Genomic DNA, 24,120 nt, shown 5'->3' on the forward strand with positions numbered 1-24,120 from the left:
TCCGCTGCTTATCCAGACTTTACCAGGGGTAACGTATTCACGGCAAACACAGGCTTTTGCTTTGCAGTGAAAAAAAATGTTTGCTGGGGGGGCTGTGGGGAGCAGAGTTCAGGAAAGGACCAGCCAGGGCTTATTGCAGCAGCAATTAGGCTCACCGAGAGCCGAGACTTAACACATTGGAGGCCTAATCCTGCCTTAGCAGCATCTGCAAACCTTTTATTTGGGCTGTGCCATGCTGGCACTGGATGCTTGCAATCTCTTTTTTTTTTTTTCTTTTTTTTCCTCTGCCTGCATGCAGATGGCCTGGCTCTTTGCCTTGTGCTGGGTCCAGTGCAGTGCTGTGAGAGCAAGCATGTCACCGCCACAACTGCTACAAGGGGAGACACTACAGTTCCAGCCCTGTGCGGGGGGCAGACAACTCTCCTGGTAGTGCCTCGTAGGCTCCCAGCTCTCACCACACCACATGCTATGAAGGAGGAGCCAAGGGGAGAGCTACTGGCCCAAGGCACTTTTTCATGTGCTGGGAAGTAACTTGGGGGGAGTGCACATGCTGGTGGATAGATGACAGTGACTGCCCAAGCTCAGTTCCTGGTGGCAAGGCAATCCTCGGGACAATCCTTGGAGTAGGTAGTCGTTTGCCTCTTAGCTGCCTGTGCTAAACCTAGCAGGGAAGTGCTCCATATGTCATTGTGGTTGGAGTTGCAACAGGAGTAGGGCAGCACATTCTTGTTGTTACTTCAGATTTGATCCATCCTGGGGTTAGTGGCAGCCAAACCCAGCCACGGCTCTTGTCAGTGCTGGTTCAGGCCTGGCCCAGTCATGACAGTGCAACAGAAGAAACCCTGATTTAAGGCAGTGGCTGCCACTTGCACACATCTCCACTGCTGCAGTGGAGTTGCCTATATGAGACCCAGGAGCTGTCTTGGTGACCACATCAGGGCCTGGCTGCCACGAGCATCCCGCTGTGAGGGGCCCTGGGCATCCCTCAGCCACAAGTGCTGGGCTTGTTCAGGTGGGAGATCCTTTCCATGTGGCTCAGGCAAGAGGAATCAGTAAATTCAAAGCCAGAAGCCAGAGCTGCTACAGCTTCACCTCAGTTCATCTGGCCTGCCACCTGCCCTGGCACATGCAGATTTTTTCAGTACACAAACTAGCCAGGGACTTACAGGATCTGCCAAACCAATCACGGAAGAAGGGACGAAGAAAGGGTAAAAGAAATAAAATGCTACTATTTGGCATCTCTTGGCTCGGAAGCTGACTGTCAGGCACGCACGTCTAGGGGTTGCAAGAAGGTGTCTCCTTGATGGGTCCAGAAGAGAGAAGGCTGCAGGGCTACCTTTGTGGAAGCATCTTCACGGTGCCATTTCCTAGAAGCATTCATTTCTAACTGGCATTTTGTTTTTGCCGATCCTCTCAAGTCGCTGGCTGGATTTTCAGGGAGTTTAGGGAGCGAGCACGATCGTTTTGTAAGCGCTCCCTCGTGTGGAGAGGGGCGATGGAACGGGGAAAGGCGGGCTGGAGCCCTAGAGGCAACTGAAAGCCTCACTTCTTCCCCTTATTCCCACAGGCCCCTGTCTAGCTGCGAGGCGGCACACATGGGGTGTCTGGATGCACAATTAAAGAATCCTACAGGGTTTGTGTTTCTATACTCACGTTTTGTATCACCAGCAGACACATTGTATAACGAGCAGCGTCTTACCCAGAGCAAGCTGGGTTCTGGCTGAGGGCACAGGCACTGATCAGAGGCTCTGACTTTCTCCAGATACAGGCCAGCTGTGTTCTGCGGTGTATCAGGCACAGCATCACCAGCTGGTCAAAGGAGGTGATTGTCCTGTTCTACTCTGCACTGGTGCGGCCTCACCTCGAGGGCTGTAATCAGTTTTGGTCACCACAACACAGGAAAGATATTAAAACTCTTGGAGAGCACCCAAAGGAGGGCCACGAAGTTGTTGAAAGTTCTAGAGAGGAAGCCATAAGAGGAAGGCTAAGGTCACTTGGTCTGTTCAGCCTGAAGATGAGGAGAGTGAGGAGAGACCTCACAGCAGTCTACAGTTTCCTAACAAGGGAAAGTAGGGGGCAGGCACTGATCTTTTCTCTGTGGTGACCAGTGACAGGACCCGAGGGAATGGTTGTGAAGCGTGTCAGGGGAGGTTTAGGTTGGATATTAGGAAAAGGTTTCTCACCCAGAGGGTAACTGGGTGCTGAAACAGGTTTCCCAGGGAAGTGGTCACAGTACCAAGCCTGAGAGAGTTCAAGTGTTTGGACAATGCTCTCAGGCGTTCTCTGCAATTACTGGGGTTGTCCTGTGCACGGGAAGAAGTTGGACTTTGATGATCTTGATGCATCCCTTCCAACTCAGGATATTCTATGTCTGTGATTTCCAAGATTAGTTCAGCACTAGCACCAATACAAGTGCATTCTTCTAAGCCAAAGGCACGTATTCAGCCCACAACATCTCACGAGGTTCGCACTGGCGAGGCACCCTGCTCTGCCCTGAGTGCCAATTCCCTCCGACTCCACACTCTGTTGCTATGAGACTCACGGGAGCGGGGAGTGGCGGAGCAGCAAAAGCCTCGCCCGCCTTTTTGGCCCCCATTCCCGCTTTTTCCCACCTCTCGCAGCCTGTGGCTGCAGACCTGCTGGAGCCTGGGGAGGACGGGGCCGGCGTCACGGGGTGTCGCTGCCGCCGGCGCGGCTCGGAGAAGGTGCAGGAGCGCAGCCGCTCGGGCGCGCTGCACTGCCCCAGCCGCCGGGGCCGCTCTGCGCCGCCGCTCTGTGGCCTCGGCGGGGCGGGCGGTCCCGGAGCTCCTCCCCGGCCCGTCCCCGGCTCCGTGCCCGCGGCGCGATGGCGGTGGCGGTGCTGCGGCCGCTGGACGCGCCGCCGGCCGAGCTGGCCCCGGCCACGGCGCTGCTGCTGGCGCCGCCGGCGCTGTGCGCGGCGCTGCGCGGGCGGGGCGGTTCGCTGGTGCTGGCGGTGCGGCCGGCGGGGCGCGGCGGGGCGCAGCCCGTGCTGCTGAGCGCCGTGGCGCTGGAGGCGGGCGGGCGGCGCGGCGCGGAGCTGTGGCTGCGCGGGGCGCTGCTGCGGCGGCTGGGGCTGGCGCCGGGCCGGCGGGTGGCCGTGGCCCGTGCGGCGCCGCCGGCGCTCGCCTGGGTGCTGCTGGGGGCGACGGGGCGGGCGGGGCGGCCGGCGGGCGGCGCGGTGCTGGCGCGGCGGGGCGAGGCGCTGCCGGGGCCGGGCCCGGGGCCGGGCCCGCTGGTGGTGGAGGCGCGCCCGGCGCTCCAGGGGTTGCTGGGCAGCGGGACGCGCACCGCCCTCGCTCCCCCGCCGCCGCCGCCCGCCCCGCCGGGCACCGCCCGCGGCCGGGCCCCCGCCGCGCCGCCCCTCGTGTCCCGCTTCGTCACCGCCGCCGCCGCCGGCCCGAGGCTGCGGGCCGTGCCCGGCGGGGCGGGCGGCGGCGGCGGGGCCGAGGTGTGGGTGAGCCGGCGCGGGCTGCTGGCGCTGGGGCTGTTCCAGGGCGAGTGGGTGCGGGTGGGCGCCGAGGGGGCGGCCCGTGAGCATCTGGCGGCGCTGCTGGCCCGGCCGCCGCCCTGGGAGTACCCGCGGGCCGCCCGCCGCTGCCTGGCCGACGGTGCCGCGCTGCTGCACCCCGCCCTGGCCTTCAACCTGGGCTGCGACCCCGCTGCTGCCGCCCACCTCCGCCTGCAGGTGAGCCGGGGCCGGGCACCCCGGGCAGCGGGCCGGCGGCAGCGGGGGCTTATGCTGCGCCCCATCCCCTCTGCAGAGGTATGAAAGGAGCGGCGCGGCAGATGGGAAGGGCAGCCGGTCTGTGCTTTCCGTGCCCCCTTTCGCCAAAGAGCTGCACCTAGAGATCATCTGCTCGCCGGCCTACTGCACCCAGGGAGGCTATAACCGCGTGCTCTACAGGCACTTCGAAACGCCCCGGTGAGCTGTGTGGGGCAGACACACGTGTCTGTACTCATGAGATACACTCTTGCTGTTTGTTTGTGACACTCAGATCTGACACACACTGATGATGTGCATCATCAGCATCCTCAGTGCAGGTGCTGTGTAGTTTTAGAATATCACCTTGAATTACCTTCTCAAGAGTGTGTTCCACTTGCATGCAACACCTCTTGTCCTGTCCTTAGGAAGTCATCTTCAAGTATCCTTCTCATGATCTGCTGTCCAGTGCCAAGGGCTTGCAAGTGCTGCCCACAAACCTCCATTCTGGGCCACGTTTGTAATCTCGGTTCTCAGCTTTGAATGAAGTTGAGTAGTCAGGAAACTGGATATGTTGCCGTATTCTCTTCTGCACATGAGCATCTTTCGTTTGCCTGTCAAGGCTCTCTGTTGGAATTATACCCAGCTGTTCCATGCATAAGGAGGATGTTTTGTCTGGATGAGACACTCTACGGATGTTCATCTATAGCATTCCCAGAAGGCTCCCCTTAGTAATCTGGGTATGCCTGCTCTCACCTGGTGCATGCCAAATCTTTCAGTGGCTATTCGTAGCTTTATTTACAGGCAAGGAATAAGTAGGTATGAACTGGTGCATTCTTTTCTGTAAAAACATATGTGATACAGGGCAGGAAAGACACACAACCAGAAGGATTTACTCTCTTTCACCAGTGAAACAGTGTTTTTTTTTGTAGGCTGGCCCAGGAGGGAGACATCCTGTGTGTTCCAACATTTGGAAATGCTGAATTTATAGAAGCAAATGCAGACAAGTTCCTAAGGTAGGTGTCAACAAACTGTGGCTCTACTACATGGTACCAGAAGAGCAAAGATACTTTTCCACTACTGACTCTCTTGAGATAGTTTATTCCATTCTGATCTGTCCCTGGAGTTTAGTGTTTATCTGTGCCTTAGTTTACAGGGAAGAGGGAAGTGGTTTGTTGGACTATGGAGGGCTGCAGCTAAGAGGGAAGCCTCTGTTAGCTCACTCTAATAGTCATGAAGGGAAGAAAGGAGAAAAAGAGGTAGAGAAACTGATGGGATAAAGGATGAAGAGGAAGGGGTGGCCTGAGGACAGTCAGTGCCACATAAAGAAAGCAAAGTGGAAGCTGGGCAAACATCAAAATGTGAATATAAGTCCTTAGAGTTCATGTTGGAATAACTGTCTGTCACCAATTCTGCCTTTATTGGTTTTGCTCATGTGGCTTTGAAATGGTTCTGTGCTAAATGGGAGAAGGTTGTCTTTGTATCAGAGTAGAGGTGCTCAAAGTGACATTTGGCCAATGTTAATGTAAGTGCTTCAGCTGTGTCCCTGAGGGAACTAGCACAGGTAACTGAGGCGTGCAGTGCAAGGAATTGCCTTGGACCATTCGAGCAGGATGCACCAGAGACAGTTTGCAGTGCTACTCCAGTCCAGGGCAGGATGCTTGTAAGCCTCTCGTGGCATTTGGGTGAGTCCTAGACTGCGGCCTGCAGAGAAGACTTTCATAAGCTGTAGGGTTTTATAAGCTGCAGATGAATCTGGAGTTGTGATGAAGAAAATCATGGCAGAAAAGTGAATATCTCGAGCTCTTAGGTAGATGAAATGAGGTTAGTACAGCTGTACTTGTGCACTGAAGCCACTAGCAGAAGCTGTAATTGTTGACAGTACTGTTGGTCTGTCTGGCCGTATCCCAGCAGGATCCGTAAGGTTCTGTGAGAAGGGCAGAGTATCTCTGCTTACCTGTTCTTTTCAGCTGTCTGCTTCTTAACAACTGTGCTGTTCCTGCCTTCAAGATCTTCACTCAGCAATTTAGACTGCTTGTTTTTTCCCTTAGGTGGCCAGAGCTTTATTTCAAAGTGAAGAAGATTTTAGGTATGGTGGAAGGTGAGCAGTCTGAGGGTTACCTGGTGGACACCCAGAACACTTCTCTTTATCTGGTAAGACATCAATAGAGAGCAGAGAGGGTGTACAGGAGATATGAGGCTGACACTGCACTATGGATGATGAATGTACCTGTGGAGGCTTGTGTCTCCAGCCATTGAAAAATGGCATTTCAGGACAGACTTTGTCAATTGGTAACCTGTCTTTACTTGGGTGATGTTCCACAGAGTGCTATTTTTCCTTTCTCACAGGTGGGCTCAACAAACAGCGCTGTCCCATCTGCCCCAGCCTATAACAGCCACGAGTTTTGGAGCAGTTTGTCTCCTGCTGGACTTTCTGATGTTGTGAAGCAGCTCTGTGATGCTCTTCGTCCTCACCTAAACAGTCGGTGAGTTAGAATTCCTTCTAATGAGCCCCAGAAGAGGTGGGACTCTGCTCCCTGGTCACTGGGAAAACTCCCTGTCTGTTACAGGGTCAGTGCTCTGAGCAGCGTCACCAGCGTTCTCCTCTCGGGGCCAAGCGGCAGCGGGAAACTGATGGCTGTCAGAGCTGCATGTAGCTGCCTCAACCTCCACATCTTCAAGGTACATCTTTGTGGCCTGCTGATGGGTGGATTTACAACATACAAAGAATTATGGAAATGTTCTTTAAGTCAGACATGCCAACACGCTGCAGCCGTGACACGAGCCTACCCAGGAGCTGCTTTCATGCATACACGCAGACAAAAGGAGTCTGAGTATGCTGAGCTTAGCAGCTCAAGCAGAAGCACGAAGAGATGTTTCCTCTGGAGCGTACCCTGCAGTGCTCTGGAATCAGTAGAGATTTCTTTGTCCAGGGCATGCATTTGTGCCTTTCTTCACTGACTGTTGCTATTATTGCTGTCAGGCTGATGTACTTTACAAGTACTGCCACACGCAGTTGTGTTTCAGTGGACTGATGTCCTGTCATTTGACAGGGCATTGAGTTGAAATTGTACCCTAACGAGTGGCAGGAACTAAAATATACTGAGATTGGAGAATTGGAATTGAATTAGAGGTGTGATGAGAGCAGGAATTGCAGTGGCATTGGGTGTTTGTTTTCAATTGTTCCTGCATAGATTGGGCAAAATGCATGTTAGAAAGTCAGGCACAGATGATGCTGCGATCTTTTTTATCTGGGTGGGAAAGCTAGAAAAGAAAAGCAGCCATTGGTAAAAGCAGCCCTTGGTTTCCTGTCAGCACGTGTGCCAGACCTGGTTCAAAATCTCTCAGCCTGTACAAGAGCTGCCCTGTAACTGTGTTCACACTGACCACTCTCCCCCCACCTCTGCCAAGACCAAAAAAGACCCCAAATTTTCCATAGTAATGCTTGGCTTCTGAAAGGGGAATGGCATCAAAATGGGGATTCTTTAGAAAGAAAGAATGAGACAAGGGAAGAACAACGAGGCTGATGAAGGGACTTGAGCACAAGTCCTATGAGGAGAGGCTGAGGGAGCTGGGGTTGTTTAGTCCGGAGAAGAGGAGGCTCAGGGGTGACCTCATCACTCTCTACAACTCCTTGAAAGGAGGTTGTAGCCAGGTGGGAGTCAGTCTCTTCTCCCCGGCAATCAGCAGTAGGACAAGAGGGCACGGGCTGAAGCTCTGCCAGGGGAGGTTTAGGTTGGATATTAGAAAGAAGTTCTTTACAGAGAGAGTGATCAGGCATTGGAATGGCCTGCCCAGAGAGGTGGTGGATTCACTGTCCCTGGAAGTTTTTAAGACGAGGCTGGATGTGGCACTGAGTGCCATGATCTGGTAATCACAGTGGGGTTGGATCGAGGGTTGGAGTTGATGATCTTGGAGGTCTCTTCCAACCCAGTTAATTCTATGATTCCATGAATGTTGTGTCTGCTGTGGAGGTACATGAGGGACACTGTGCCACAGCACAGGGCCACTGCATAGATTGTATTGAGATGGCCCTGAGAAAAATGAATGGAAGACAAAACATGAACAGCAGGGAAAGGGCAGTTGCTGAAAACAAGGCGTTCTTCAAGGGGCACAAACCTGCAGCTGGTTAGATTAAAGGATCACATTAGCATACTCTGAGATGACTTCACTACTTGTGAAGAATATATATAGTTTTTGCAACAAGAAGTCCTGTCCTGTAAACCTTCAGAAAGTTGAAGGTACTACCAAGCATGTGGGGAAGGTAACTTGACTAACACAGTCTATCTAGGTTTTGAAAATGCTCTTTGGGAAATTGAGGAGTGGGGGGATCTGAGTGAAGGTCCTGACGTGGATAAAGTGCTGTTAAAGGTTGGGAGTGGGATGGGAGTATTTGGTGAGTGTTCACAATCGGAAGCAGAGCTCTGCAGGCATCTGCACTGAGAGGTCAGAAATAACCCGGGAAAGGAGGTGAACAGTGATGTGATGGTTTGTTGATAACTAAGTTATTAACAAGTTATTAAAGCTAAGAGAAAAGGGAGATAGAATGTCCTTGGATTAGACGAGAACTTTGAAGAGACAAAGTGAGTGAGCAGTGAAGTGGCAGGTAAAATTCCCTGTAGTTGGTTTTATATGGAAAATTATATATTTCAAGCTGACTCTCAATATCAAGAATTTGGGTTTGTGTCAATGGCTTAATGAAAACTTGTGCTCTTCTCTCCATATATGTCAAAAATCATACCACATTTTGGGAAACAAACTCAAGAGTAGGTGCTGTTGCTGTGCAGATCTGCGTCTTGCCACAGCTTGAGTATTGTGCACAGTTCTGATGTCCCCACTCACAAAAGCATAAAACTGAACTGGAAAAATTCAGAGAAAGACACTGCACAAGATCAGGGATCTACACCAATTTCTGTGTGGTGAAAAGCTGAATAAACCTTCAGCTTGAAAAATAAAGAATTTAGGGAGATAGAGGTTTTTACAAGATCTTTTTGAAAGAGGTTTTTTACAAGATCTTGAGTAGTCAGCGGAGAGTGGAAAGTGTTCACTTTTCTCTGTGCTAGCCTGAGGCCTGGGGCTGTCAGATGAAGTTAGTGGGAACAGTTAAGCTGAAGGAGATAGTTCTTTGTGTAGGTAAGAGTAATTGGAGGAGAAATCTACTGTTACAAAACCACATCTGGCTGGAAAAATCCCTTTTGGTGGGAATGGTAGGTGCCTGGAAGAGTACTTAGGGGAGAGGATTATATGTGATCTTGTTCTTAAGCAGACCCATGTGGTGATGCTTGGAGACAAAATAGTGGGCTCAGTGGACTCTTGGTCTGAACCAGTACAGCCCTTCCCATATCCTTACATCTGTGGCTGTACTGGGAAAGCTCCATGACCAAAATGAAGTCTAGCACCTGTATCTGTCCAGCACTGGAAGTTCTGGGAACCAAGATGTGTTAAAAAATGCTATTTTCCTTCTGCACGCCTCTTTTGTTCACTCTGACAGTCTGGGTATTCCCAGACTCACAAGTGCTTTAATTTCCTTGAATCTGTAGAGTTACTTTTGCAAAAGTAAGAGGATTGGAAGTCCCATGGTGACTTTTCTAGGAGATTTCTGAAATGATATGGAAGAGGAGGAAAGGTGGAAAGAATGGAGTTGGAAGATTCATTTTTTTGTGGAAGGAAATTGTAGGCTTGCTCCTTTCCTTGGTGGGTATTTTTAGAGTAAACTCATAGAAAACAAGCTAAGCACTTTGAATTTTTGAGTTTTCTTCTATATAGAAGTTAGGTCCTGTTAAGTTGACATTACTCTTTTCCTGTTCTTTTCTATCCAAGTAAAGCTGTAACAGTTGGTCCATGGAAGAGGTGGATACAGCCTTGGCCTGCTGCTATGCTGCTCATCTGGACATGATTCTTATTGGTGCTGAGCTCTGACTTTTCTGTAGATGTGCCATAGCTCTGGGAATCCAGTACAAGATTGCAGAGATCTCATAGTACCTTCAGATCCATGTTTAGGATGTGTTTGGGAGCACTTTGTCACTGCCCTGTCCTGTCAGAATGGCCTCAGTTTCTAGTGGGATATGTGTGCAAGGCAACAACTCTGGTTTTGGCATGTGTGCTGCTTTAAAAGACTAACACACTATTGAAGCTAGAGGTATTTGCTGTCCATTTTATTCTCCTATCCCAGCTTTTATGCTCTCCCCTCCCTTTCTCACTGACTGCAATGCTTATGCTACCATTCTGTCTGCTCTTCCCTTTCTCTGACTGTTCTGTCTGCTGTCCTACCAGGACACAGTAATTCTTCCCCACTCTAATCTCTACCACTTGTTGATAACAGTTTTTTGTCCTTTCTCTCTGCCTTTCTGTACTTGCATACAGATACTGCTGCCATGAGGCCTGCCACAACCCTAACTCCTGGGTTTTTTCTATAGTATGTGGAGCACAGGAGTTCCTCTGCTCTGTGTCCCTGTCCTTACCCTTTATGTCTGCTCTTGAGCTGTTCTCCCTGCTCCAAGCATCCTGAGCATTCTGAGGATGAGGCTCAGGGAATCCCAGAGATGGTTTGGCTCTCCCTGCACAACCTTGGAGCACCAGGAGGCAGCACTGCCTGTTTCCAGCAGTGTTCAGGCTGCTGTTCAAGGCTCACCAGTCACCCCTCCCCTTGCATGACTTCACCAAGTGTTTGCTTTGTAAACAGCGTCTGGGCTTCTAGCCACCTATAATTTCCCCCTGACACACACCCTCACCTACTACCTTCCTCTTGCACTTTGAGCCTGTGCAGCACGTATTGAACAGTTTCCTGAGTCTCCTTCTCTGCTCTTTGCACTGTTCCTCCAAGACACCTTGTTCTCCGTGTCTTCCACAGCTCTCCCATACCTTCCAGCTTAGGTTGCTGAGCCGTGACATCCACTGTATTGATTTCTCTGGTCCCTTTGCCTCACCTTTTTCAGATAAGACCCTTCTGTCCACCCCACCTCTTGCAGTCTCCTAAATATGTCTATTTTCAACATGACCTGAATGTCCCTCTGGGAAATATCCACTTACATCTCCTTTGACCTGTGAATTGCCCATGGAAGGCTTTGTGGCACTGAACATTGTCCTTGGTCCTCCAGCTGTCCATGTTGCAACTTGTGCATGCTGTGTTGTGTGGTCTGTCTCACAGGTGGATTGCGTTAGTTTGTGCAGTGATACCAGTGCAGCCACAGAAGAGAAAGTACAGATGGCCTTCACCCAGGCCCAGCAGTACCGTCCGTGTGTGCTCCTGCTGAAAGACATCGAGGTGCTTGGCAGAGACCGAGACGGGCTGAGAGAGGATGCCAGGGTCATTGCTACTCTGAGGCAGCTGCTCCTGGACAGAGACCCAGCACTGAGGTACGGAGCCTGCATGTTTGCTGTGGGCATCTGAGGTAGTTGTTTGCTTCTGCCATTCCTAGGGCAGCAGTCACTGTTACATCAAGGTAACTGATTGCTAACGCGTCCTGTTTTATTTTTAATCCAGTGGAGTCTCTCCCAGACTTGTTTTGTTTACTTCAGAGGTCCCTTGTTTTTCCAGCTTAATGGCAGAGGCAGTCAGGAAGCTTTGTTGTCTGAAGCTGGTTCCTGAGTTGTTCAGATGAGCAAACCGTGTATGTTTGCTGTGAGACGTGCCAAGGGTCTCAGGGACCCCAGCAGGGAGCTGGATTCCAGGAGAGTGTCGAGGCTGATGACAAGTAGCAGGGTGGCAGACATCAGGTGAAGAAACAAGATGTCACTTGAAGGGCCTTGACTTGGAGACAAAGCTCACAAAGCAGTTTGAGGGCAAGCTGGAGGAGAGTGGCTGCAAGACACTTCAGCCAGTCTGTGTGTATTTCTTGGAAAAAGGCCTAGCCATTGGAGAGTGAGTTGGCATATGCAATAGCAATGTAAGAGGGAAGCTCCCACAGAGCTGAGACCATACACTGTCCCCCTTTTCTCAACAGCCATCCTGTCCTGGTGATTGGCACAACCTGCAAGCCCCAGGATGTTCCTACAGACTTGCAGACTGCTTTCCTTCACGAGGTGAAAATTGAAGCCCCTTCAGAAGAGCAGAGGAGGTTGATGCTGAGCATGCTGACTGCTAGTCTGTCTCTGGGCAAAGAAGTGAGCCTATCCAAGCTGGCCCGCAGGACTGCCGTGAGTAAAACCACAGCAGCATGTGGAGATGGGCAGGCTGGGTGTGCTGAGCCAATCTTCCCCACTGGCCTTGGAGAAAGGGGCTAATTCCCACAGCCCAGTCAGCTTTTTCAGTGGTTAACCCTGGTCCTCAGACATCAGCTTTAAGTGCAGATTTCTAGAGCCTAAGGACTCCACTCCATTTGCAAAGGTGCTGTCTGATGTTCAGCTCTACTACAAGACAGAGCTAATAGGAAGAAAAGAAGCTAGAGACTTTAACCAGGGCACAGAGGTTCAGAGAACATCTCTGCAAGGAATTTTTCCCCATACACCTTTTATGGCCTAGATGGAGCTGTGGTCAGGGGCTGAACTGATGCTCTTTGTTTCCACATTCACAGGGCTTTGTGCTGGGAGATTTCTGTGCCCTGTTGTCCCACAGCAGCCGAGCTGCTTGTACCCGCATCCAAGCCTTGAGGTAGCACAGACAAGAGGGCAGGAGGTGGGGGAGGGCAGGGGCTGCAACCAGCCAAATAATGCCAGGAGTGGGGCAGAGCCCGAGTCCTTCCCTTTTCTCTTCTCAGTTTTCCAGGTGGACTGAGTGAAGAAGTGGAGAGAGATTTTTGCACTGCTGGGTTCCCGGTGCTTGAGGAGGATTTTAGTGTTGCGCTGGACCAGCTGCATGACACTCATTCACAGGCAGTGGGAGCCCCGAAGGTAGGATGCTGGGGCACAGGAAATGGGTTGGTTCTGCAGAAGCTGTTGGCTCAGGATGGCTGTGTGCTGGCATATTGCTTGCTGCTCTGTCCTTCCATGTATTTCCCCAGCTTTGAATGGGAAACAGTCCCCTGTGGGCTTTCCCACACTAGTGCTTTTGGCTCTTGGCTTTGAATTTGGCAGGGAAGCCCTTGCCATACTGATTGCAGCCCACTCAGTTGGCTGGTGCCGTAGGAGTTCTAGCTGTGCAGCTCAGCCTTTCAAGAGGCAAAGTCAGCTGCAGGCTGGCTGCCTCGCTGAGGCCTCCCCAGCCACCTGGCTTCTGGGAACAGAGGCTGGTGAGGGAGTTTCTCCACATGTGTGAAAAGCCTTAAATTTGATCCCTGGCCTTGGATGTTGCTTTGGCTGGAATGGGCTTTTCTGACAGCCAAGCAGTTTGAAGAGTTTGGGGGTTTTTCAGGTAAAGCAACATGAAGAGTCTGAGAAAACCAGCTGAGTCAGCTTCTCAGGAGGGATGTGATCCAATTCTGGCAGCTTGGCACCCAGGGAAACAGCATTTGGGGTGACTGTTTTTGCTGGGTAATGTGGTATTAGGACCAAGCAGAGTGATCAGAACCTCTTTTCCACACCCATGGGTGCAGCAAACTGAGCTCTGCACAGGACAAGGAAACCTTGGCCTTGGAGCAGTTATTCTGACACCTTCCTCAACTGCCCACTTGCAGTCTGCCCTAACAAGAAAACACCTTGCTGATGTCATCATTCAGGAGCTACTCCAGCACTTAATTAATGTATAAATTTACTAGAAACTGAAGTGAGCTCTGGTTTGAGGTGTTTGCCAAGTTCACTGTAAGACAAATAAACATCATTCACACAGCAGTGAGCTGTGTGAATGAGAGCTAATTTTGTTTGTATTTTACAATCCTTTATTGATTTCTTCATAATTGGTTGCAGTTCAGAAAGCCCATTAGCAGACCTGGATACTCTCAACATACATTGCCTTCAGTTCCCTGCTTGCATTTCCTGGTTATTCACACATTTGTTTGCAGTTAAAGCTTGAGCCTTCTAGAGGACACTGATCTAAACCTCCAGGTGCTAGCAGTGTCTACAATGTGTCCTAGACTTAAAATGTGCTCCCTTGAAAACAACCTTGCTGCAGTTTTCCAGCTCCTGTGCTGATGTCTTTAGAGCTCTTTCTAGCGAGGCAGTATAAGCAAGAATGCAGAGGACAGGACAGCTCTTCATTCATTGGCACTGCAGAAGGAGTGCCTGTGACCTTTTGCTTTAAAAGGTTTTTTTTTTCTGGAAATCTTTGTTTTGTTTGACCTAATTTTTCTGGTGGATTTCCTAGATAGCTAGAGAAATAGCATGAGACAACATAATCTCAAGTGGCAAAGGAAGGAATTCAAAATTGGCTGAGGGGGACAGAATTTTGCCCTAGCTTATTTTTAAACTCCCCATTTGTGCTGGCACCTGTTCCCCACCCAGCCAGCAGCTGGTGGGAGGTGTTCTGGGGCTTTGCTTTCTCTGCGTGTTCCCAGGAGAGCAGCTCTGACTCTCAGGATGATGTCATGCAGACTGGGGCATTCCAGCCATTTCTAAAGCCATGAGCAGAGCAGCAGTATCCTCCAGGATTGTTTTGCTCAGCACAAAATAACCAAAGTGGCATGACTCACCCGTCTCAGGTTTGCTGTCTTTCTTCTATTTGCCATGACCCTTGCGTGTCTGCAGCTGACCCCATCCCCATCTATTTCTGGTAAGCATACACGGACTTTGCTCTTGCATCCCCCCTTTCCAAAGCAGCGAGTGTTTTGTACACTGTCCTCCAGGATGTCTGTCTCTCACATCCTCATTTACATCACAGAGGTCCTGGCAGCCCAGATTCTGCTGCTCTGGAAGGTGTGAAACCCTTGCACAGTCTCGTTGCCTTGGCAGTCAAGATGCCCTGAACATAAGTAGCTCATAATTGCTAGATCCAGGTTTCTTTTTTTTTTTTTAAATTTTTTGTTCTTTCTTAATTTTTACCTTCCCTCATGCATCCCAAGGGCTGTCTGCAGCAGGACTGTCCTCCACAAAGCTGCAGGCAACCCTGCCAGATACTTTCCCTAGGGTATTTTTGCTGACGGATGATATGAGGTGTGATGGAGGATTGGAGATGAGGCGCACGCTGCGAGTGCAGCATGGCTGGGCATGTGTGCCAGTTTGTTTTCCCTATTGCAAAGCTCGGAAGGGGGGAAATGTGGATGCTGGATGCTGGAGCAAGAGCTGCCCAGGCATGCTTGGGGCTGAGGAAGAGGTGCTAACAGAGATTCTCCCTCTCTTGGCAGATCCCCTCGGTGTCCTGGCAGGATGTTGGTGGGCTGCAAGAGGTGAAGAAGGAGATACTGGACACTATCCAGTTGCCCCTGGAGCACCCAGAGCTGCTGTCACTGGGTCTGTGCCGCTCTGGTCTGCTGCTGTATGGGCCTCCAGGGACAGGGAAGACCTTGCTGGCAAAAGCTGTGGCAACAACGTGTGCCATGACGTTCCTTAGGTGAAGAGCGGGAGTGGGTCACACAATGGGGCTGACTTTTCCTGGTAGGGGATGGGCATCCTCTAAGTGGCTCCCTCTTCTCTGCCCCGCAGCGTGAAAGGGCCAGAGCTCATCAACATGTATGTTGGGCAAAGCGAAGAGAATGTGCGCAATGGTAAGGATCTGCATCCTGCTTCTGCATGTGGGAAGGCTGGGCTTTTCTGTACTGCTGGAGGGAAGGAGGTAGTGCTTAAACCCCTTTTCTCGGCTCCCACCCACAGCTCTCAGCAAGGGCATCTACCCAGCTGTCTCCTACACCCAGTCCATTCCCTGCCTCGCTGCTGTTTGCCCTCCTGCTCTCTGCTCCTGTTGCTCTTGTCCCTGGTGTTCCCAATGGGACAGAAACCCCTCAGAGACACAGCTGAGCCTCAGGGCCCATCCTGCTGGGTGCTGCCTGTCCCCCTGAGCCACTCAGGCAGAAGCAGTTGTTGGTGGTGATAGAGTGGGCATCAGGTTTCCACCCACAACTCTTCCCTGCTGGGAGGGTAGCAGGTCTTATTGCTGTTGACTGCTCCTCCACGTCTTTTTCACCTTTTGTGCTGTCTCCTTCCAGTGTTTGCCAGAGCCAGGGCAGCTGCTCCCTGCATTATCTTCTTTGATGAACTGGATTCCCTGGCCCCCAGTCGTGGGCGAAGTGGAGATTCAGGGGGTGTCATGGACAGGTAAGTGAGCATCATGTGTCCTTGGGAGAGCAGCATACCTGCCTCAGCTGCAGGGGATGCCTAAGATTGCCCTGCGAGGCAGAGTCCATCCCATATCTCTTTCTCTGCTTTTTCCTCTCCCAGCTCCCTTAAGGGAGCACGGCCTTTCTCCTCTCTCTGAACATTAGTACTGCTGTTTGCATTGCCTTAGGTTCCCAGTTGCCCAATCTTGTTGTGCAAACATTTGGTTAAGACAGTCTCCTCCATCTGCTTCTGTGGCTGCCAGGTGCTCCCTTTGGTCTCTCCACAGTCATCCTTCACACCCCGCTGTGCTCTCCTCCTATTAACTCCTGTTTCCATGTGGTGGAAAACCTTTCAGCTGCTTCTGGTAGAAGCAAAGTATATACAGCTTAGAGATACCCAGAAACAGGGTTATTTCCCCCAAACCACTTCTGGTGAGCTGGTAGTCCCCATCTGGTCTTTCTCTTTGTCCATGAGGGGTTCTGCAGAATTTTCCAGTGACATCATATGCTCCTGGCATCCAGCTTCACACACACATCCGACTGGCTCTGGAATGGACTGGGTATAGTGCTCATTGATCCCAGAACCTGGTGGAGATATCCCACTGCCAGGAGGCCTGTGCAGCACTGGAATGCTGTGTTTGCATGGCTGGCCTGCCAACGTGTCCCTGGCATGGACTGCTGGGCAGCTGGACTTGCTGGGCAGTACCACATTGCAAGGAGAGCTAGAACTGGCCAGCACATATGAGTGGGAAACTTCAGCCACAACCATACATGCCTGCCTGTGTTTGGTCTGTGTTGCCAACGTTAGATAGCAAGTATAAGCTCATGTGGCCACCCTGAAAGGGTTCAGAGCTGAGCACAGACCTGAAAGACTGTGTGGGTACCAGGGTTTGGACTCAGTATGCAATGAACCCACGCACTGGCTGGATGTGCTATCAGAGAATTCTGGATGGCTTTGTCAGGGCTTTTTAGGGAAGAGAAATAGTAGATGAAGTCCAAGAAATGGACCTGCCAGTGGCCTTGCTTCTTCCTCTTTGCCTTGGTGGCTGAGGGAGACAGTGAGTGACTTGCCAAGTCCTAGTTGTGAGCATCCTGTCTTGCTCCCTGCAGAGTTGTCTCACAGCTCCTGGCAGAGCTTGATGGCCTTCACTCCACCAGAGACGTGTTTGTCATTGGAGCCACAAACAGGCCTGACCTCCTGGACCCAGCTCTGCTCCGGCCAGGCAGGTATGTCACGTTCTACCCAGCCTTGCTCCAGGGTAGTTCCCCAGAGCTCTTCAGGCAGTGATGAGCTGGATGGACTGTGTCCCCACCATGCTGCTTCCCCACAGATCGTTCCTAAAGGTCCCTGGCCCTGGCTTACAAGGGAGATAGGAAGCCAAGAGGAGGCCAGTGCCTGTGGCTGTAGCAGCAGCACAAGATACCACAGCTTGTTCTCCCCACGACTCTGTTTTACTGTCCTAACAGCACAGCAAGACAATAAGGGACCTGCTGTGGCACCAAACTGGTGGAGGAATTGGCCCCCTTGGCCTGTTCTGCAGAATTGCCCCCCACGTGGTCTTCAAGCCTTTGTCTTGCCCATCCTGGGGCAAACTTTGTATCAGCTGTTGTTGAACCCTATGTGGTTCCTGTCAGCCCATTTCTCCAGCCTGCCCCCATCCTTCTGGAGAGAAGCCCTGCCCTCCAGCACATTGACTGCTGCTCTCCAGGCTTATTCATGAACTTGGCAGCAAAAAGAGCTGTCTCAGGGCCACCCTTCAGTTCCTGGTGCACAGGGCTGAGCATAAGTGGCAGGTTTGCCTCGGCCTGTTCTTGACTGTCCTCTCTTGTCTGACAGGTTTGACAAGCTGGTCTATGTGGGCATAAACGAAGACCATGAGTCTCAGCTGCAGGTGCTGAGTGCCATCACCAGGAAGTGAGTGACCCTGGGCTCTCCCAGCAATCTTCCACAACCCTCCAATGGGTCACAGCCTTCCTGGAGTTGATGCTTAGTGTGCTTCAGCTTGGCTTCATGTCAGAGCCCTGGGCAGCACTTGCAGTCACTGACCCACAACCAGCAGGTAGGGGAAGAGAATAGAGCAACTTCCAGAAGCAGAATTAGGACTGGTTTTCCGAGAAGATGGGAGCAGCTCAGCCTGGCTGTCCAAGTGGAGTGGTTAGTAGAGTTTTCCAGCCACTGTTCCCATATGCTCTTCTTGAGGAGCTCAGCCAAATCCGAACAGTGCCATGAGAATGCAGTGCAACTGCATGGCAGGAAGCTCCTGTTTGTATCCTGTATCCAGGAATTCCCCTGCTGTTTGCAGATCCAAGGGTGAAGGCAGCTCCATTCATCACACTGCCTCTCTTCCTGTGATGCTCAGGGGTGTTCAGCATGTGCTCTGTGTGTCTTTCCAGTCTCTGGTTGTGTGGGATCTTGTTGAGCAGCAGGGTTTGGCTGCTTCCCCAGCTGCTCTGAGCTCTTGAGAGCATCTCTTAAGGGAGAAGAGGTAAGGCCTGCATTCAAGTACAGAGGTATCACCCACCACAGCTTGGTGAGTGGCTGTGACTCTGCCTCTGCAGGGACTCTCTCATGGGTGGCTGTCATGGGTAGCTGTGACTGCTGCTGCCTGTGACAATAAGTTAGTGGGAGAGGCAAGAGCGTGGGCTGGCGGTGAGCAGCTTGTCACACCGTGTGTCTTGGCAGCCATGCCACCCATCAGTGTGCTGGTCATGCTGAAGGAGGCTCGCTGTCTGCAGCACGGCTCTGATGGGGTGGTTTGGGGTTACAGTGGTTTGTGCTGTCTGTAATTAAACATGTTCTTACGCAGCCCTGGCTGTAGGCTGTTCCCAGGCATGCAGAGCACTTAATTTATCTAAGTGAGAAGTCAAGCACTAAGTGCATAAACAGATGGTGTTGTAGAGAGTTCATCCTGCACCATGGCTCCAGGACTGCTCCGTACATCCTTTGTGCTTCCTAACAGGTACCCGCAACCAGAGAGGCCCAGACAAATTGTGGATGCCTCATCTTTGGAAGTGCTCAAAGACAGGGTGGATGGGGCTTGGAGCAACATCATGTAGTGGAAGGTGTCTCTGCCCATGACAGGGGTTTTGGAACCAGATGATCTTTAAGGTCCCTTCCAACTCAGACAGACCATGCTGTAGTGTGATGCTGTGATTCAAAGTTGCCTTTGGTTCTGGAGAGAGGACCTTTCTGCAGGAAAGTTTCAAAAGAGGTGACTGTGTTGAAAAAAAGCAATAAACTTTGATTTTTTTAAATATTTTTTTTTTTGAGCATGCAAAGCACAGTCCGGAAGCAGCTGAACATGAGTACTCTGATTCTTCATGCCCAGTCACACTGGCTGTCACAGCTTTCCTGGTCTGCTTTTAATGTGGCTTTTACACCTGCATTTTTCTCTCTTGACAGGTTTAAACTGGATCCTTCTGTGAATCTCACCACCATCCTAGAAAAATGCCCAGCTCAGCTGACAGGAGCAGACATCTATGCGCTGTGCTCCGACGCCATGATGTGCGCTGTCAAACGCAAGGTGGAATGGATTGAGGAAGGTAGGAGCCCTGCCCTTACTTGCTGCACGTGTTGGAGCAGCCCAGCTAAGGGGCAGAGAGGAGAGTTACCACTGCTGGTAACTGGGCTGTGTGAGAAGACTCTCGTCAGCTTTGGAACTACAGTGCTGGGCTCTGGGTTTCTGGCTGGCAGGCAGTTTCGACAGATGTGGTCATCTTCATCTCCAGTGGTTGGCCTCAGGGGGAAGGAGTGAGACAGGTTTTCGTTGCAGTCTCTGGTGGCTGGAGAGTGGGGCTGTTGGATCTTGCCAGACGCCCCTGCATTTGCCTCTCAGCCCTTTCCTGTTCTTTCTCTCGTGCAGGGCTGGATACTGAGAGCTCTGCTCTGATCCTGACCATGGAAGACTTTCTGCAGGCTGCTGTGAGGTTGCAGCCATCAGTCTCTGAGCAGGAGCTGCTCAGGTACAGACTCATCCAGCAGAAGTTTGCAGCCTGCTAATGCTCAGCAAAGCTGGGACTAGAGGAGTGATGAGAACGGGCCCAAAAAGGCACCCACATGCTCTTCTCTGATGTCTCCTGGGCCCCCTTCTTTCGAGCTTGGGTGGAAATAGTGGCTGTGCAGTTTCCTGAGCCAAAGCCTGATGGAAATGCTGCGCTACTCAGCCAGGAGGGTGGCAGGTTCTGTAAGGTCCCTCTCATCTGGCGCAGCACATGGTAGCTGCTGGGAGCATGGATGACTTCCTCCTGGGGAGGAAGCTGTATCCCATGGTTGTGGGCAACGTAGGAGTGTCTCCATGGGTGACAGGGCACTGGTAGGTGAGCAAGCCTCAAACTGCATCCAGTTTGACAGCAAAGCGCAGGACTGGAGGCAGCTGCTTGTTGGGGTGTCAGCCCCTCCCCAGTGAGGGCTGCTGGGTGGAGAGCAGCAGGATGCTGCTGCTCCAGCTGGCCTGAACTTAATGTAGTCTCAATAAAGTACAGCACTAGGTATTCACTGCCTGACCTCAAGTTGTTGCTTGCTGATGTTGGCTGAAGGCTCAGGAAGGTCCCTGCAAGCCCCGGGGTGGGCTGAGTGTTGCAGGGAAATCATTGTCCTGCAGGTAGATTGGGGAGCACATCTGCGAGCCAGGCTGGGACCACTGTCATCCCACTAGAATGGCTGGAGCTCATGGTGGATGAGGAGAGCCTGAGGGAATGGGGCCTGCTTTGCTGGAAGCTGAGCTCCCTTTGCAGAGGGAGCCCAGTGCTTCCTGGAGGTGCTGGGTGACAGGACATGAGGCAAGGGGGTCAAGTGGCAGCAATGAAATTCCCAGTGGATAAGAGGAAAACTTGTCACAGAGTGAGGTCTTCAGCCTTGGAAATACTCAAACCTTGGCTGGAGCAGCCTGGAGCTGCCTTGTCTGCACTAACTTGTGCTGAGCACCAGTTGGCCCAGACCCCCCTGCAAGTCCTATCTCACCTCCATCTGCAGCCTCACAGCAGCTGCTGGCAGCAACGTGTGTGCCCGGTTTCCCAGCCTTTACCAAGGGTGCCAAACAAATGGCCTTTGAGCTCTGGCCCCCAGCTGGCCAGCAGCTGCCACTGCTCAGTCTCTGCAGCCCCGGGGCAGCCCCACGCCCAGCCAAGGGCCCACGTGTGCCCCAGCTCGAGGGGTTGCTGGGGCCGAGCTTTGCCCCGCTGCTGTCGGCACTGAGCCTGCTGGCAGCTGGATCCCTGGGCTAGGGGGTGTGGCTGTGAGGGCCTGCTCCCCACTGAGCTCCTCCGGGAAGGACTGGCCCCCTAGCAGCTTCTGGCGTTCCACATGTGAAGCTGCAGATGGTGCGTGCCTGGAGCCCGGTTGCTCCAGCTCTGGCAGCTTAGCATGTTTGGGCAGAGCTCTCCCTGACCACACTGCACTGTGCTACTGGATCTGAGCACCACATCTTCCCCAGGGTGAAAAGGAGGGAGCTGCAGCCACAGCAAAAGCACTGATGGAGGCTCCAATGTGGGAACCCTGGGGGGGGGCGTGGGTATCCCTAGGATGGGGCTGAGGGCTGTCAAGGAGTCAGCACCTGGCTGAGAGGTGCAGGGGAGAAAACAGGTTGCTGCAGCACACTCCTGTGAGCAGTGCTACAGTGGGCTCAGCAGGGATGTGTAACCACCTGGGAGCCAGCTCACCCTTGTCTCCAAAGCCCATACCACAGGCATGTCTAGCACCTGCAGCTAGGGGCTTGGAGGTGAAACTGTACCTGCACCCACCCCATGCTTCCCCCAGGCTGAGCACCTCCTTCCCCACAGGCTGTGGCTGTCCCCCTTGCCCCATACCCTGCCCATACAGGGACACACGGACCATGATCTCCAGTAGCTCTCACAAGTGTTCTTGATTAAAGAGAGGCATCTCCCAGGCATCTCTCAGCAACGTCCCCACCCCCTGCTCGTCCCCAGAGCTGCTCGCAGCTCTCAGCCACCAGTCCCATCTCCATGGCCCCCTCAGCCTGTCTTCTTCACGACGTGGATGAAGTAGCAGGGCACATGGGCCTGTCCCGGCGTGTAGGGCTGGAAGTCGCCCAAGACACTGTGCTGGCACTTCCCCTGGAAGGCACCTTTCAGCAGAGCTGTGAAGGCCTCCAGCCGGTGTGGGTAGTATGAGAGCCGAAACTTGCTGCAAGGAGGCAATGCTGGTGAGGCCTAGGGACAGTGGGGCACAGGGCCAGCCACCCCCCTGCCGGTAGCCACCTCTGCAGCCCCTCTCACCTCAGCTCCGGGTCTGCCCCCACCTCAGTGGGGGGGACCTGCACCGTGTAGTCCAGGGTCACCATGTGTGCCTTGTTGTTTACCAGCAGCACTGAGGTGGTGATGTCCTTGGTCAAGTCACTCTGGGAGACCACAGGAGGGCTCAGTAGCCCCCAGCCTGGGCACAGCCCTGCTGCCTGCCCCACCTGGGGCCGTGGGGCTGGGGCAGAGGGGATTGGGATGGGGCAGGGTCTGCCAGCCACCCACCTTGTAGTAGATGTTTTTGCCAGGCGGTGCACAGCCCGTGGCCAGGATGTGATCATAGTTGCGGTGGTCAATGACCAGGACACCCCCGGGCCGCACCATGCTGGCAATGTTCCTCAGGGCCAGCTTGTGGTCACTCTGGTCCCCTGGGGAGGAAATAGTGGTGTCTCAGTCACTGGCTGTACCCCATGGCACAGCCCATAAGGCCCCATTTTACCCATGTAGACACACACATATACCCCTTCCCCTACCATTTCCACCCCCCCACCCCAGTCTCAGGTTGGAGAACCCACAGCTCCACCCATGGCATCAGCTCAGGCACATTCTCAGCCACGCAGGGGTAGAGCACACCAGATGGGGAACCCACCACCCCACTTGTGGCACGAGTCTGGTTGTGCCTCCAGCCTTACCAGAGCTGAGGCATAAATGCACACACCTCCTCCACTGCCACCATGGAACCCAACGGGCCCACTCATGTCACAAACTGGGGCACATTTTCAGCTTCCCTGGAGATGCACCATGACACAGCAGCTCCACTGCATGTAATCCCCTGTCCCGCTAACGGAAGGAGTTAGGGCACATTCTCAGCCTACAGGAGACGGTGTGCGCACGTACATAGGTACTCCCCCTCCCCTCCCCTGCCTCCAACTCACCTTTGAAGTCAGGCAAGTGTGCAAAGGAGTTGCCAAGGCAGATGACTGCATCAAATCCATCTCCAGGCTTCTCCAGGTCCCTCTCCAGTGTGAGCCAGTTGGCCTCCTCAATGACTGCAGCACAGGGAAATGTATGAGGGCAGGGACACCCAACAGCCTCCCCCACCTGCAAGACCCCATCCCAGCACCACCTAGCCCTTCCCTGGTCCCTGCAGGTGCTGGATCTAGCCTGTGGCTAGCAGCCAGGCAGGCAAGAACCATGGCTTGGGTTTCCCGAGCAGCTGGCACCAGCAGGTCCCTGCCTGTCCCTGCAACAAGGCCACCCTAGATGAGGGGCCTCAGCACTGCGAGGGGCCAGAGACAGTACACGAGAGGGGCATAGGGCAGAGTCCCCTGCACCGGGGTGGGTGTGTCAGCGTCCCCACGCCCCTCCCAGTCCCCACAGCCCCCGCACCCCATCGGTCGAAGGGTTCCTCTTTGCGCCGCTCCCAGCGCTCCTTCAGCGCGTACTTGAGCATCTTGTCGCTGGCGTCGACGCTGGTCACCTGGAAGCCCTCCTCGAGCAGCATGATGGAGTCCACCCTGGGGACACGGCTGTCAGCGGGACCGAGCTGAGGGGGCAGTGGGGGGCTTCAAGGGAGGGGGACACTGGGGATGGCCGAGGGCAGCGAGGCCCCGGGCAACCCCGGGCAGCAGGAAGGGACACCTGGCAGAGCAGGCGTGCGCGGGGCTCGGTGCCTCACCCGGTGCCGCAGGCCACGTCGAGGACGGAGCGGCAGCGGTGCTGGCGGAGCAGCGCCAGGAGCCAGCTGCGGTATTCGGCCGTGCGGCTCCGCGTGTCCCCGATGTACAGCTGCCACACGCGGGCCGCCTGCCCGTCCGCGTACTGGTCTGGCAGCCCCTCCGCCGCCACCCCCAGCGACCGGGTCCGGTACACGCTGTCCACCATCCCGCCGAGCCCACACCGACACCGACACAGCCGCCGACACGGCCCTCACGGCCCCGCGAGACCCAGCCCCGGCCCGCCCGCCAATCGCCGGCGTGTCCGCCCCCGCCCGCCCGCCAATGGCCGCTCCGACCGCGCCTCTCCCGAGCCACGCCCCTTACACCGCAGCCCCGCCAATCCGCGCCTCGCCCGCCAATCCCCGCCCCCGGCCCTGCCAATCACCGCCCGCCTCGCGCCCGCCGCGGCCCCGACCTTCGCCCC

At 53.6% G+C, this 24,120-nt stretch overlaps 2 protein-coding genes across 2 annotated transcripts; one reads left to right on the plus strand and one right to left on the minus strand.

The window, feature by feature from the left end:
* Positions 1–2,845: 2,845 nt before the first annotated feature.
* Positions 2,846–20,286, plus strand: PEX6 (peroxisomal biogenesis factor 6). Its single transcript, XM_050315220.1, has 17 exons — positions 2,846–3,706; positions 3,783–3,943; positions 4,654–4,737; positions 5,773–5,875; positions 6,071–6,207; positions 6,292–6,403; positions 10,869–11,077; positions 11,665–11,857; positions 12,235–12,311; positions 12,418–12,550; positions 14,875–15,080; positions 15,173–15,234; positions 15,673–15,781; positions 16,894–17,010; positions 17,621–17,698; positions 19,187–19,326; positions 19,647–20,286. Exons 1-17 carry the CDS (start codon positions 2,846–2,848, stop codon positions 19,781–19,783), a joined length of 2,919 nt encoding a protein of 972 aa, XP_050171177.1. The 3' UTR covers positions 19,784–20,286.
* A 1,334-nt stretch (positions 20,287–21,620) lies between these two features.
* On the minus strand, positions 21,621–23,940 carry GNMT (glycine N-methyltransferase). The gene is made up of 6 exons (XM_050315234.1): positions 23,657–23,940; positions 23,368–23,495; positions 22,914–23,027; positions 22,264–22,406; positions 22,018–22,139; positions 21,621–21,925 (listed from the first exon to the last, which is right to left on the minus strand). Exons 1-6 carry the CDS (start codon positions 23,860–23,862, stop codon positions 21,754–21,756), a joined length of 885 nt encoding a protein of 294 aa, XP_050171191.1. The 5' UTR covers positions 23,863–23,940; the 3' UTR covers positions 21,621–21,753.
* Positions 23,941–24,120: the final 180 nt, after the last annotated feature.

This window comes from Myiozetetes cayanensis, unplaced genomic scaffold (genome assembly GCF_022539395.1).
Source record: "Myiozetetes cayanensis isolate MyiCay16 unplaced genomic scaffold, myiCay2020 scf2-11, whole genome shotgun sequence".
Taxonomy (NCBI): domain Eukaryota; kingdom Metazoa; phylum Chordata; class Aves; order Passeriformes; family Tyrannidae; genus Myiozetetes; species Myiozetetes cayanensis.

What these genes read in the sequence shown, in the direction of transcription:
- PEX6 (XM_050315220.1), top strand. Translation starts at nt 2,846, where the DNA reads ATGGCGGTGGCGGTGCTGCGGCCGCTGGACGCGCCGCCGGCCGAGCTG. An exon ending in AATGCAGACAAGTTCCTAAG is followed by an intron (nt 4,738 to 5,772) that starts GTAGGTGTCAAC and finishes TTTTTCCCTTAG; the next exon opens with GTGGCCAGAGCTTTATTTCA. An exon ending in AGCTGGCCCGCAGGACTGCC is followed by an intron (nt 11,858 to 12,234) that starts GTGAGTAAAACC and finishes CCACATTCACAG; the next exon opens with GGCTTTGTGCTGGGAGATTT.
- GNMT (XM_050315234.1), bottom strand. Translation starts at nt 23,862, where the DNA reads ATGGTGGACAGCGTGTACCGGACCCGGTCGCTGGGGGTGGCGGCGGAG. An exon ending in GACGTGGCCTGCGGCACCGG is followed by an intron (nt 23,496 to 23,656) that starts GTGAGGCACCGA and finishes CCGTGTCCCCAG; the next exon opens with GGTGGACTCCATCATGCTGC. An exon ending in GGAACCCTTCGACCGATGGG is followed by an intron (nt 23,028 to 23,367) that starts GTGCGGGGGCTG and finishes CCTGTGCTGCAG; the next exon opens with TCATTGAGGAGGCCAACTGG.